This window comes from Mirounga angustirostris, unplaced genomic scaffold (assembly GCF_029215605.1).
Source record: "Mirounga angustirostris isolate CCGP_5_RB_7025 unplaced genomic scaffold, mMirAng1.0.hap1 SCAF_9, whole genome shotgun sequence".
Taxonomy (NCBI): Eukaryota; Metazoa; Chordata; class Mammalia; order Carnivora; family Phocidae; genus Mirounga; species Mirounga angustirostris.
Window position 1 is genome coordinate 53,062,597 of NW_026991717.1, and position 14,009 is coordinate 53,076,605.

General features: G+C 41.3%; 1 protein-coding gene across 2 annotated transcripts in view; it reads left to right on the forward strand.

The window, feature by feature from the left end:
- Nucleotides 1-1,292: 1,292 nt before the first annotated feature.
- The window catches only part of DMXL2 (Dmx like 2), a 148,472-nt gene continuing 135,755 nt past the window's right edge, over nucleotides 1,293-14,009 (forward strand). For both annotated transcript variants that reach the window (XM_045900074.3, XM_045900075.3), the window contains exon 1: nucleotides 1,293-1,457. In XM_045900074.3, the coding sequence (XP_045756030.1) occupies nucleotides 1,371-1,457 (87 nt within the window). In that variant the 5' untranslated portion in view covers nucleotides 1,293-1,370. The remainder of the gene's footprint in view (nucleotides 1,458-14,009) is intronic.

The window sequence follows — 14,009 nt, forward strand, 5'->3', positions numbered from 1 at the left end:
ATACCTCTAAGCCACAGCTCATGTTATTTTCTCTATTTGAATGCAGTTTCTTGTCCATCCCAACCTGCCAAAATTTTACCCTGAGTTTATGTCATCGGCTCCATTACACTTTACCCATCCATCCCATTAGTCAAAAGTACCCTTCAATAGTGCATAGACTCTTGTGTCTCAATCACAACACTTTTAGCGTTCTGCCTAGTGTTTTAGATGGTTGTGTCTTGGAATCCCTTCTACTCCCTCGCCCTAGTGACTTATACACAGTGTAGGTTCAAAAACTGGTGATGGATTTACCTGGAGCACGGATCTGAGTCCTCTATGCACCACCGGAAGTTTAGCGTACGGTCTGGAAAAATCAGACGATTCTGCGAATCCATGACATCACGCATGAAAGAGTCTAGAGGAGTCACCTGTCTCTAGAGGGCCCTTTTGCTATCTAGAACATCCGTGACAAAAGGTGGGAGCAAAATAATTTGCTGTCAGGGGAGTACGGCTTCCCCAAATAGTTGCCAGATGCCTTTATTGTTTATGTAAAATTAAATACCTTCCGTACCTTAAATGCCTTATGTAAAATTAAAAAGCCCTACGGGAGCTAAGGTTTTCCGAGGTGGAATTTCCCGGTGACTGGCGTCCTCCTGAGGTCGACTGCCCTGACCATCACGCAGTGTACTCGGGAGTGGATTAAACCCTCATTAAGACAGAACCGAGGCCCGCCGCCAGAGAAGGACTGCTGCGTGCCCCGGAGAGGCCTCAGCTGCGCCCCGCCCCCACTGGCCGCAGCCGGGAGGCTCAGAGGGAACTCCCGCACGTCTGCGCGCGCAATCCCGGGACAAGGGTCCACGCGCCGCGCACAATTGCCCTGGAAACCACTGCGCGCGCACGCGCACGCGCAAACGCGGGGCGGGGAGCAGGACTGAGCTAAGAGCCTGGCAGCTGGAAGAGGGGTTTACCCTCTCGCTCTGCTGTAGCTCTCTCGAGGGTGGGCGCGCGCACCGCCCTTCTCCCTCGGGCGGAGCGTCCTTTCCAGCACGCTCCCGGCTCACGCGCTTCCCCGGCGCCCCCTCGCCCCGGAGCCCCCCCCGCCCCGCCGCCTCACACGCACCCTTGCGCTCCTCCCGCATTTGTGCGCCGGTGCAGCAGGCAGTGGGAGCATCCGGGCATTTCCGCAGCCGAGCGGCGATCCGGGCGGCGGCAGCGGTCGAGGAGCTCCCATGGCAGGGACGAGGAAGGGGGAAGGCAAGAGGGGGGCGAGGCGTTAAGCCGGAGCCGCCGCGGGGTGGGTCCCGAGGGAGGCGGAGGGGGAAGCGCCCTCGCGGTCGGGCGCGGGGCTCGTCGCTCCTTTCGCGCAGTCCTTGCCAGCCCGGGCTCCGGAGATGCATCTGCATCAGGTCCTCACCGGGGCTGTCAACCCTGGAGACAACTGCTACTCCGTGGGCAGCGTCGGGGATGTCCCCTTCACGGTGAGCGGCGTCCGGGAGCTCGAGGGGGAGAGACCGGGGGCCGAGCCGAGATCCCCGTCCCGGCCCACGCCTCTCCAGGGAGGCTGTGAGGTGCGAGTGGGCCCCACCTGCGGCCCTTTGCAGCTCAATTTCGGGGGGCGGGCGTGGGACTGTGAGTCCTGCGGCTGGTGTAGGAAATTACCCATCAGGGAAAAGGATTAGGAATCCACCGCACTGTCCGCCCTCAGCAAACGGGCCCCCGGGGGTGGCTGGACTAGAAGGTTCCTCTCGTAGGGCGGCCTCAGGTCTGCGGTGGAGGAAGATGGTTGCAGTCGCCGAAACCTGAGCGTCCGTTTCGCACCTGCTCTCGGCGTGGAGGCGAAGACTTGGTCTTGTCTCGGAGCATGGAGGCGATGCTGCACCTGGCTCCCCCTGCCCGCCGAGTTAGGGCAGCGAAGAGCGCCGGAGCCTGTGGCTTTAAATCCGATACCACCCGACCTTCCATATCTCCTGATGCAGAATCTTAATTCCAACAAGGAAATAGAAAATTTCATTCTTTGCCCCCGAAAAATCTAAATGGAAGGGTTAGAGCGACAGTGGCCTGGAAAGCTATTTATCCCGAGATCAGTTTGGTAACCTTCCTAGGTAATAGTTTATCCGTTTGCAAGGTAGGCTGGTTTATTTGTTTTTAAACTAAGGCAATGCGAACATTTTATAACTGTTTTGTTGTTGTTGTTGTTGTTGCTTGTGCGAGTAAAGTGTGTGTAAACGATAACGTGTTAGAATCTCTTTCAAATCTCCATGAAAAAGACGTTTTCTGAATGAGCTTGGACGGATCAGTGCTTTTGGAGAATGGATGCTGTTAGTATAGCTAATTCGAACTAAGCCATAGAGCTTCTTTTTACCCATAGACAGACTCCCATGGATCAACATGAGTTCCTTCTCTGTATTAAATTTACACAGTGTTCTCCTTCGAAAGCACAGTAGGCAATAAGATCTGGATTAAATACACAATGTTATTGGTAACTTATGCATGATAAAATTGGAAATAGCATAATGGTATGCTTTTTAGACAAGGAAAACACTTTGCTGTCTGCTTTCCAACAGCATGTTTTTAAAGCTGCAGAAATAAGAAAAGCTCCAGCAAAACTGCAGAATCATTATGTGGCACAGTGTATTCTGGAACAGAATTTATCATTATGATACATTAAAAATAACCCCATAAGATTGCCTTTTGCTGATTTTAATTTTTAAATGTAATCAACTTGTCTTTGTTTCAATTTAGGATGAACCTTTAAGGATATAATTTGCCTGACTTATATTGTTACACATGACCCTATCAATGGTGTCATCTGTGTTTTGTGTCCATGTGACCTAAAGATCCATATAGAGTGAGCTTGGACTTCAAGTGTATAGAGACAATTTGGGGCAGAGAAGAAATTCCCCTTTCCCCAGCTGTGTAGGTGGGGAGGAAGTTTCCTAGCTTAGAAGAGTAGGCTTCATCCATTAAGAAGTCTGGAACCTTAGGTTATGGGGTACTTCCACACTATCATAGTGGTGGTAGTTTTTTGTTTTCATCTAAAGTGGAGCAGTGTCTCATTGAGGGAATGGTGAATAGAGCTAAACAGGTTCAGATGCAGTCTGGAAAAGCCAGTGCAAGAACTGTTAGCATTGCGCAGGTGTGGTTATGCTGTAGGCCACCCATGACCAGGTCCTTGAAATCATTTTCAAGTCTTTCACCAACTCCCTAATTCAACCAACCGATCACCAAGGGTGACTGACTCTCTGCAGTGTCTTTCAGATTTATCCCTTTTCTTGCTTTTTTTTTTTAAGATTTTATTTGTCAGAGAGAGCGCACGTGAGCGAGCACAAGCAGGGAGAGGGGCAGAGGCAGAGGGAGAAACAGGCTCCCCTCTGAACAAGGATCCCGATGCGGGACTTGATCTCAGGACTCTGGGATCATGACCTGAGCTGAAGGCAGACGCTTAACTGACTGAGCCGCCCAGGTGTCCCGGGTTTATCCCTTTTCATCTTCATAGTTACCACCTTATTGTAGAACCTAAATTGTACTACTTAAACACTTCTAGAGTGGTTTTCCTCGTACTCCTCTCTGATCAGTTCATCTTCCACATAGCTGCTGGGATAATTTTTCTCAAATACCATTTCACCATATCATTCTTGGCTCAAGAATATTAAGTTGTTCCTAATAGATGTGTTATGAAATTTAAGCTTGTCAGATATTCTTCTGCCATCTTTGATTTTATATTTGATTATATGTTCTCATCTTGGCCTTTCTGCTATAGACCTACTAATCATTTTACTCTATCCTACATTTAAAAAAAAAGATTTATTTAAAAGAGAGAGAGAGAGAACAAGTGAGGGGGAGGGTCAGAGAGAGGGAGAGAAGCAAACTCCCCACTGAGTGTGGAGTCAGATGTATTTGGGCTCCCATCTCACAACCCTGAGATCATGACCTGAGCCAAAATCAAGAGTCAGATGTTTAACCAGCTGAGCCACCCAGGTGCCCCATATCCTACATTTTTGTGTTGCACCATGAGGATCCTTGCTTTTTATTTTCCCAAATATGTCTCAAAATTTACTTGGTTTAGGATGCCTGCTTATGATTCTGATTATTTTGGCCCTTTGGCATTTACAGACCTATGTTGCACACCATCTCCTTTTTTTGTTTTGAGTGCACTGATGCAGTTATAATTTTGCCATGAACTAGAAATGACCCTTTGGACTCTTAAGAAGAACAGATTCGCTTAAAAAAAGATTGAGAACAAGCTGTTTTCAAGTATTCTAGAATCAGCTAACAATTATTTGAATGCCTACATTAATAAAGAAAAAAATTAAAAAACCCCACAAAAGTAGAACTCCTTTACACAGAGTGTGCCATTTGATTTGTATAGCAATCAGATGAAAAACTTTAGTTCTGAGTCAGATGACTAAAAAGGGGACCAGCCAGGACTGGAATGGAGGTCCTGTGATTTCTCGTCTGGTAGACTTTTCTCTGTAGTATTTTTCTTTCCTATCAGAGTGCTTGCTTTGGAGGGTATGTGTATGTTTGGAAGGCACAGACGTGGCCAGAGTAGAAAGACAGACTGTCTTGCAGCTAGACAGTGGTTTTTAGCTAATGGTATCTTTCATGATAACCTGAGGATCTTTTCAAAATAGGGTATATCATTATTTCAGAGTCTATAAATTGTAAGTTTTTTAAGAGGAATTATTTTCAAAGGATTTTGAAGTGTTCATGACATTGTAATTGAAAAACAGTGTGTTATATATATTACACTGTGCGTGGTGGGTAGTGGGTGGTGTGATCTTCTGGGTTGTGAATGACTGCTTATGTCACCATGGCCCAGTCGTGCTATGTTGTCACGATGGTGCAGTTTGTAGTGGACAGTCCCGGTGATGTGTGTATCTGTAGTGCTAAGACATGCTGTGATGGTTTTCACTTATATTTGGGCAGTTAGTGGTTTTTAAAAACAATTGTGATGTTATAAGTGTAGTTGTATATATCACCTTTTGATCATTCTGTTCTTTTCAGTGTAGGAGCTAATTTATGGAAATACTGTTATCCTGTAACAAATCAGGACCCAGACAGTTCAAGGAGATGATCTTTTACTTTGTATGAGCTAAGTGAATGTTTGAAGGCTTAATGTAACAGTGTAAATTTTCCTTATTTATATTTTTTATTGCTTTCCTGAAAAATAGTCTCTATTTTTAAAAAATTTTTCTGTAAGCATTAAAATATCAATTAAAATGATAGTACATGATTATTAATATAATTAATTTTTTTTCACATCTTGGCCTTAAGGGTTACAGACTGTATTTTCTGGTGTGTAAGGGCAGTTGATGTTATTCTAGTCTGATATGAATTCAACACATTTATTAAAGTTTACAAAAATTAGTCATTTCCACTCAGGGAGCTTATCTACTGGTAGAGATTAAAGATGATGTATGTAATTATAATGTAAGACAGATGAAAGAGATCACATATAGTTGGGAAGATAAAAGATTTCATATAAGATTGACAGTTGTAAAGACAGGTATTAGGCCTTTCTGGATGGCAAGAACAACAAAAGCCAAGGAATAATGTGATATAAAGGATAAATTATTGGGTGACTGTTCCTTTACAAATCAATTTAAAAAAACCCACAAGACTTCCTTATTAAATAAGAAAACACCCTCAGAATGTTGAAAAATATAATTGGCAAACATTAACCCTAACTTTTTAGGAAAACATGTTGTGACATCTCCTAACTTTTATTTTTTGTTTTCTTCCTTAAAGCACCACCAGAAGGTTAGTAATTAATGAAAAAGTATTCATTTAAAAAAGTTAGAAGTTACTGTTATATGACCTCTTTTTCTGGCATTTAGATATATTTTAATTCTACTGTAGTATAATAATATTCCAGTCCCAGAATTATGACAACACCGAACTTTGGAAATGATCAGCCTGTTTATACATTTAGCACATGTTTGTTGAGCACATAGGTGTGTCAGGCTCTGTGCAGATTAACAACAATGGCAACAACAGAAGAACAAAAATACATAGTACTGATTTCAGGGAGTTCATTAAAGAAGTATAGGAACCTGGTAATCCACTTGGAGAGTTAAGACATGTACTTAACCACAGCCAATGGCTGTGTGGTGTTGTGAGGCACTTACATTCTTGTGGGAATTCAAGAATAAGAGATCACATTTGGCCAGGAGAATGGGAAGTTGGACAGAAAAATGCTTCGGTGCTGGTCAGTTATCAATGCATATAACAACTCATACAGCTATTGATAGCCTGTGCTAATAGTAAAGGGAAAAACAATAGTCAAGAATTTAGAATGGAGTTGTTTTCCGAGAGAAGTTGGTTTGTTTGTTCCTGGAGAGTAGCTTCTTGTTTATTTAAATTGGTACCGTTCAGAGTTTGTGGGCTTGTGTTTAGTGTGAGCCGATAGGTAAATATGAGGTTATGTAAGTTCTTACTTATGTCCCTGTGTAGATTGTTAGTTAGCCTTTCTGCTTATAGTGGGGGGGACTCTTAGCAGCTACCCAGAAACTCTGGTATAAGTCCCAAATAATGCCTCCTTAGAGATAAGAAGTTAGAGTAACTACCTCTATGACCCTGGCTAACTCACTTAAACTTTTTAGGTTTTTCATCTATAAAATTAGGTTCTTTTAAAATACTCAGACCTTAAATGAACATTATATGGAGTTCTCTAGAGATCTGCAAGAGGCAAAAGGGAAAATGGACCAGAAACATAAGGTGATTGTGGTGAAGTTAAGGTCTGGAGTCTGTTGTAGATTGCCCCTCCACTGATATGTATAGGATTGTTCATCTGAGTTTACAGTTCGGGAGTTTGACCTCTGTTCTGGCTCAGAGAATAAGCCATGCAGAGTGTGTATGAAGTAGTGCATCCTCTTTGGGCCCATAGTTGAGAATGTGGCTCTTGTTCATGATTGTGTCTTCAGCATATGGTAGGTGGTAGTTGCCTGGGACTGTCACAGTGCAGTATGAAGTGGAAGATGGGGCCAGTGTGATTGTATTAAGACTTTCCATGCTCTAGATCTACTTACTTCTCTACTTTATGTTCTTAGGATTTGGGGTATTTAAAAGATGACTTTAGGAATTACAATCAGTATTTATTTTAAATTTTATTTTATTATGTTATGTTAATCACCATACATTACATCATTAGTTTTTGATGTAGTGTTCCGTGATTCATTGTTTGTGCATAACACCCAGTGCTCCATGCAGAACGTGCCCTCCTTAATACCCATCACCAGGCTAACCCATCCCCTCACCCCCCTCCCTCTAGAACCCTCAGTTTGTTTCTCAGAGTCCATAGTCTCTCATGGTTTGTCTCCCCCTCCCGATTCTCCCCCCTTCATTTTTCCCTTCCTACTATCTTTTTTTTTTTTTCTTTTTTTTTTAACATATAATGTATTATTTGTTTCAGAGGTTCAGGTCTGTGATTCAACAGTCTTGCACAATTCACAGTGCTCACCATAGCACATACTCTCCCCAGTATCTATCACGCAGCCACCCCATCCCTCCCACCCCCCACCACTCCAGCAACCCTCAGTTTGTTTCCTGAGATTAAGAATTCCTCATATCAGTGAGGTCATATGATACTTGTCTTTCTCTGATTGACTTATTTCACTTAGCATAATACCCTCTAGTTCCATCCGTGTCGTTGCAAATGGCAAGATTTCATTTTTTTTTTTTTGATGGCTGCTCAATCAGTATCTTACCTTGGGTCTTGGGAAATTTTTAGAACAAATCAGAGTCTCAGTATTTAATTATCAAAAAGAGCACAGGGTGTTGGGTTACAACCACAGTGGCACAGTGGAAAAACAAGTCATGCCTGACCAATTTAATTTCCTTCTATGATAGAAAGCAAAGCAGTATTTAAAAGGGGATAATGATAGAAAATATCTGTAATTCTCATTTAATAAGGCTCTTCAAGCTTGTGGGTTATTTTTTAAAACAACTTTGGAAGCCAAATATTTTAATAGAAATTTTAAGATTTTCAGTCTTCTTAAATTTGTAGAATCCTTTTGCATTGTATTTTTACTCTGAAACTGTAATTCATTACGTAACAGGATATAGAACCTGTTATTGAGGAAGCAGGTGCAACTTACACAGGTGGTATAACTGTATTTTCTTTCTCTTAGACATAACTCATGTTATCCTGGAGCTTGATGTATATATGTGAACCCACTTTCCTGAGCTTTTTTATTCTCAAACCTTCTCCTTTCATGATTGCAAAGGACTTGTTCAATGCCCCCCTCTCCTCCCATTCTAAGCGCCTGCAAAATAAGATGGTTATCTCATATCCCTCTCATAGAGAAGTCAGTAGGTACAAAAGGGTCAGTGACTAGAGTGAGACTTCTTTAAGTACGACATGGTAATTTGGTGGAATGATTTGAGAACCATAAATAATATCCTCTTAGGGGGCACCTGGGTGGCTCGGTCATTAAGTGTCTGCCTTCAGCTCAGGTCATGATCCCGGGGTCCTGGGATCGAGCCCCGCATCGGGGTCCCTGCTCGGTGGGGAGCCTGCTTCTCCCTCCCCCACTCTCCCTGCTTGTGTTCCCTCTCATGTCTCTCTGTGTCAAATAAATAAATAAAATCTTAATAAAAAATAATATCCTCTTAGATTGTCATTGAAGATGTTCCATTAGGGCTGCCTCCTCTAAAAAGTGCGTCTTCTCAGGAATAGTAACATTTAATTAATTTTTAATTTTAATTAGGCTCCACACCTAATGTGGGGCTTGACTGAGCAAGCCAGGCGCCCCTAGTAACATTTAATTTATACTAAGTCATGATGTGTTGTTCATCCTGTGATTTTAAGAACCCAGGAAATTTGAGCCTGTGTATGCATTATGGAAGGGGGCGTGGATGGACCCAAAAACACATAGAAGTTTTGGCTTAGATTGAGTCAAAGATGGACATAGCTTATATGGTAGCTGTAGTTCAAGAACAAAATACTGATGTTTTCCTAGGAGTAATGACTTGGGTTTTGTGATGTGCTAGCAATTCCTCATATTTTCTCTGGCCTTGACTATGTGTATACTTAGGAGGATCTAAACAGAGGGGGATACTCAAATTATACTGTACTCTACCCATAACATCTTCTATCATGCCTTTAATGTACATGAATTGTCAGTATTTCCAGCAAAGGCCATTTCCTCCACTTATCCTTGTGGTTTTAAACTGGAAGTGATTTTGCTCCCTAGGGGACATTTGGCAATATCTGGAGACATTTTGATTGTTGTGACAGGGTTGTTGGGAGAGGACAGGCATCTATGGGGGAAAGGCTAGAGATCTTGACAAATGTCATACAATGCAAAGGACAGCGGGCGGCTTCCCCGCCCCACCATGTCAATCCGTAGAAGTTTTGAGAAATCCTGATCGATACCCTAGTTCCTATCTTCTCTTATCTACTCAAGGGCATTGTGCTAGCAGTTTCTCTTGTTCTCTCCCGTAAAATTGCTTTTTCTTATTTATTGAAATACTTTGTTCAATAGCTCTCTTGGTTTTCCTCTACTTCCCTTACCTGCTCCTTCTCAGCCTGATTCCAGATTTCTGTATCTTGCTATTTCTTTGTCATCTCCTTCTTGAATGTCTAATAGCGATCTCAGAATCCCTGTCCTCATAACATTCTCCTCCTTCTGCCTTCCCTAAATCAGTAAATGGTTACTTTTTTTTTTTTCAGTTCCCTTGGAATCTTTTCACTCTTTCCTTTCCTATCTAATATTGGCACATTCTGTTGGCTGTACGTTCAAGATTCATCCAGAATCTGACCACTTCTTAGCTCATCTGTACCACTTCCACCCTGATCCAAGACACCATCATCTCTAGGATTATGGCAGTAGGTTCTTACCAGTTCTTCCTGTTTGCCTTTAGTCTTATCTTCCTTCAGTTTATTCTCAATAGCAACCAGAATGATCCTGTTAAAATATAAATCAAATCTTGTTAATTCCATTTTCAAAACTTTTAAATTACTGCCCCCCCCCGCCCAGAGAAAATATGTGAGTGCCTTAAATGCCCTTAGGTTTTGTTTCTTTAGCATCTAGAACAAAAATTTATTGAGTACAAAAAGGACCCAATATAATAGTGTATGAAACGGACACTTAGTGAAATACAGAACATGCTTATAGTAAACATAGTTATCACTTTTATAATACTGTTTTTTATAATATCTTTTGATATAGGTCAGTGGCATTCGGCCATGTTTAGATAAATGAATTTTATAGGATGGGAGCAGGGAGAGGTGATAATTATAATCCAGGTATAAAGCTTTGCTGGTGTAGTCTGTTTTTTAATTTTTAAAGATGATTTTATTTATTTGTCAGAGAGAGCACAAGCAGGGGGAGCTTCAGGCAGAGGGAGAAGCAGCCTCCCTGCTGAGCAAGGAGCCCAGTGCGGGACTTGATCCCAGGGATCAAGACATGAGCCGAAGGCAGACACTTAACCATCTGAGCCACCCAGGTGCCCCTATTTTTTTTCTTTTATAAATGCTTGTATTCTTCCAAGAACTAAGGATAAAAATGAACATTTCAACTCCAGAGAAAGAAATAAGGAAAATACTTGAAAAAAATTTTTTTTATGTTAATCACCATACATTACATCATTAGTTTTTGATGTAGTGTTCCATGATTCATTGTTTGTGTATAACACCCAGTGCTCCATGCAGAACGTGCCCTCTTTAATACACATCACCAGGCTAACCCGTCCTCCCACCCCCGTCCCCTCTAGAACCCTCAGTTTGTTTTTCAGAGTCCATAGTCTCTCATGGTTCATCTCCCCCTCCGATTTTCCCCCCTTCATTCTTCCCCTCCTGCTATCTTCTTCTTCTTCTTTTTTTTTTAACATATAATGTATTATTTGCTTCAGAGGTACAGATCTGTGATTCAACAGTCTTGCACACTTCACAGCGCTCACCATAGCACATACCTTCCCCAATGTCTCTCACCCAGCCACCCCATCCCTCCCACCCCCACCACTCCAGCAACCCTCAGTTTGTTTCCTGAGATTAAGAATTCCTCATATCAGTGAGATCATATGATACATGTCTTTCTCTGATTGACTTATTTCGCTCAGCATAATACCCTCCAGTTCCATCCATGTCGTTGCAAATGGCAAGATTTCATTCTTTTTGATGGCTGCATAATATTCCATTGTATATATATGTGTGTGTGTGTGTGTGTGTGTGTATATATATATATATATATATATATATATACCACATCTTACTTTATCCATTCATCTGTCGATGGACATCTTGGCTCTTTCCACAGTTTGGCTATTGTGGACATTGCTGCTATAAACATTGGGGTGCATGTACCCCTTCGGATCCCTACATTTGTATCTTTGGGGTAAATACCCAGTAGTGCAATTGCTGGATCGTATGGTAGCTCTATTTTCAACTTTTTGAGGAACCTCCATACTGTTTTCCAGAGTGGCTGCACCAGCTTGCATTCCCACCAACAGTGTAGGAGGGTTCCCCTTTCTCCGCATCCCCGCCAACATCTGTTGCTTCCTGACTTGTTAATTTTAGCCATTCTGACTGGCGTGAGGTGGTATCTCATTGAGGTTTTGATTTGGATTTCCCTGATGCTGAGCGATGTTGAGCACTTTTTCATGTGTCTGTTGGCCATTTGGATGTCTTCTTTGGAAAAATGTCTGTTCCTGTCTTCTGCTTTCTTGATTTGATCATTTGTTCTTTGGGTGTTGAGTTTAAGAAGTTTTTATAGATTTTGGATACTAGCCCTTTATCTGATATGTCATTTGCAAATATCTTCTCCCATTCTGTTGGTTGTCTTTTGGTTTTGTTGACTGTTTCTTTTGCTATGCAAAAGCTTTTTATCTTGATGAGGTCCCAATAGTTAATTTTTGCCCTTGCTTCCCTTCCCTTTGGGCACCCCTATTTTTTTCAATCCTGATTGGGACTTTTGATATTTTTGAGTCTGTGAATTGATGTATTTTATCAAATCTAGAAAAATTTCAGCTAATATCTCTTCAAAAATTGCCTCTACCCCATTGACCTTATGAGACTAAATATATTGGACCTTATCACTTTATTTTTGTGTCTAATATCCTTTCCTCTGTATTTTCTTTTTATCCTCTGCAGCATTCTGGATGGTTTCTTCCAATTCATTTGCTAATCCTATTTCTGTCATGTCTAATTTGCTTTATTGTACTTACTGTACTAACTAGTACTAGGTTTTGTTTTTGTAGATGTCTTTTTTAAGATTGAGCAAGTTTCCTTCTATTCCTTTTTTGCTGAAAGTTTTTTTTATCATGAAGGGGTCTTGAATATTGTCAGATACTTTTTCTTCATTGATTAATATGGTCATGTGGTTTTTCTTCTTTAGACTGTTAATGTGGATTACATAGATTGACTTTTGCAAATTGAATTAGCTTTGTATTACTGGTATATTATCCTTTTTATGTATGGTTAGATTCAATTTGCTAGTATTTTATTGAGGTTTTTTGCATTTATGTTTATTAAGGATGTTGATCTATAGTGTTTTTTTTTTAAAGATTTTATTTATTTGAGAGAGAGAGAGAAAGAGAGAGAGCACATGAGTGGGAGGCAGAGGGAGAGGGAGTAGCAGACTCTCTGATGAGGAGAGAGCCTGATGAGCAAGGATCCCGAGATCATGACCTGAGCTGAAGGCAGATGCTCAACCAACTGAGCCAGGCACCCTTATAGTTTTTTTTTTCTTTGCATTTTTTTTTTTTTTTGGTTTTGGTATCATTGTAATGCTGGTTTCATAAAATGAGTTTGAGGTATTCCTTTTCTATTTTCTGTCAGAGGTCGTGTAGAGTTCATGTCATTTATTCTTTAAATGTTAGTAGAATTTTCCAGTGAAAACATCGGGGCTTGGAGTTTTCTTTTCAGAAGGTTTTAAGCCCCACACTTGATTTCTTTAATAGTTAAAGGACTATTCAGGTAATATATTTCATCTTGGGTATGTTTTTGTAGTTTCTGGTTCTGGAGGAATTAGTCTTTTTCATCCATTTCTTTGTTGTATTTATGTGTGTAGAATTGCATATAGCATTTTAGTATTATCGCTTTAATGTCTGCAAGATTAGTACTGGTATTCCCTCCTTTATTCCTCATATTGATAATTTGTTTCTTCTCTCTTTGTCTTCCTAGAGATTTATATACTTTATTGTTCTTTTTCAAAGAACCAGATTTTGACTTCATTCATATTTTCTATGATTTTTTTCTGTTGTCAATTTCATTGATTTCTTTTTTTTTAAGATTTTATTTATCTATGAGAGAGAGAGAGAGAATGAGAGAGAGAGAGCACATGAGGGGGGGGAGGGTCAGAGGGAGAAGCAGACTCCCTGCCAAGCAGGGAGCCCGATGCGGGACTCGATCCAGGGACTCCAGGATCATGACCTGAGCTGAAGGCAGTCGCTTAACCAACTGAGCCACCCAGGCGCCCAATTTCATTGATTTCTGCTCTTTATTATTTCCTGCTTTCTGCATGCTTTGAATTTGTCTTGCTTTCCTTTTCTAATTGATTAGGATGGAAGCTTAGATTACTGATTTGAGAGTGTTCACTTGTATCTCTTTGAGCATTTTTATTTTAGCCACTTTAACGTTTTTCAACATATGGGTCTGTTGATTGTTTTTTCCATTGTGAGTTGACATGTTTGTTTTTTTGTGTGTGTGTGTGAGAGAGAGAGAGCATGCGAGTGTGGTGGGGGGCTGAGGGAGAGGGAAAGAGAATATTAAGCAGGTTCAATGCCGAGCATGGAGCCCAATGCAGGGCTCCATCTCATGACCCTGAGATCATGACCTGAGCTGAAATCAAGAGTTGGACGCTTAACTGACTGAGCCACCCAGGTGCTCAAGATTTTCTTAGTTCTTTGTACTGCTGAATAATTTTGGATTGTAACCTGGCCTTTTAAAAACATTGTGTTATGAAACTCTGGATCTTGTGTAAATCCTACAGAGAACGTTGATATTTTTGTTTTAGCAGGCAGTCTACCTTTTTGGTTTCAGGCCAAAAGTTCTGACCAGCCTTCTATCGGTTGTCATTTCAATGTCA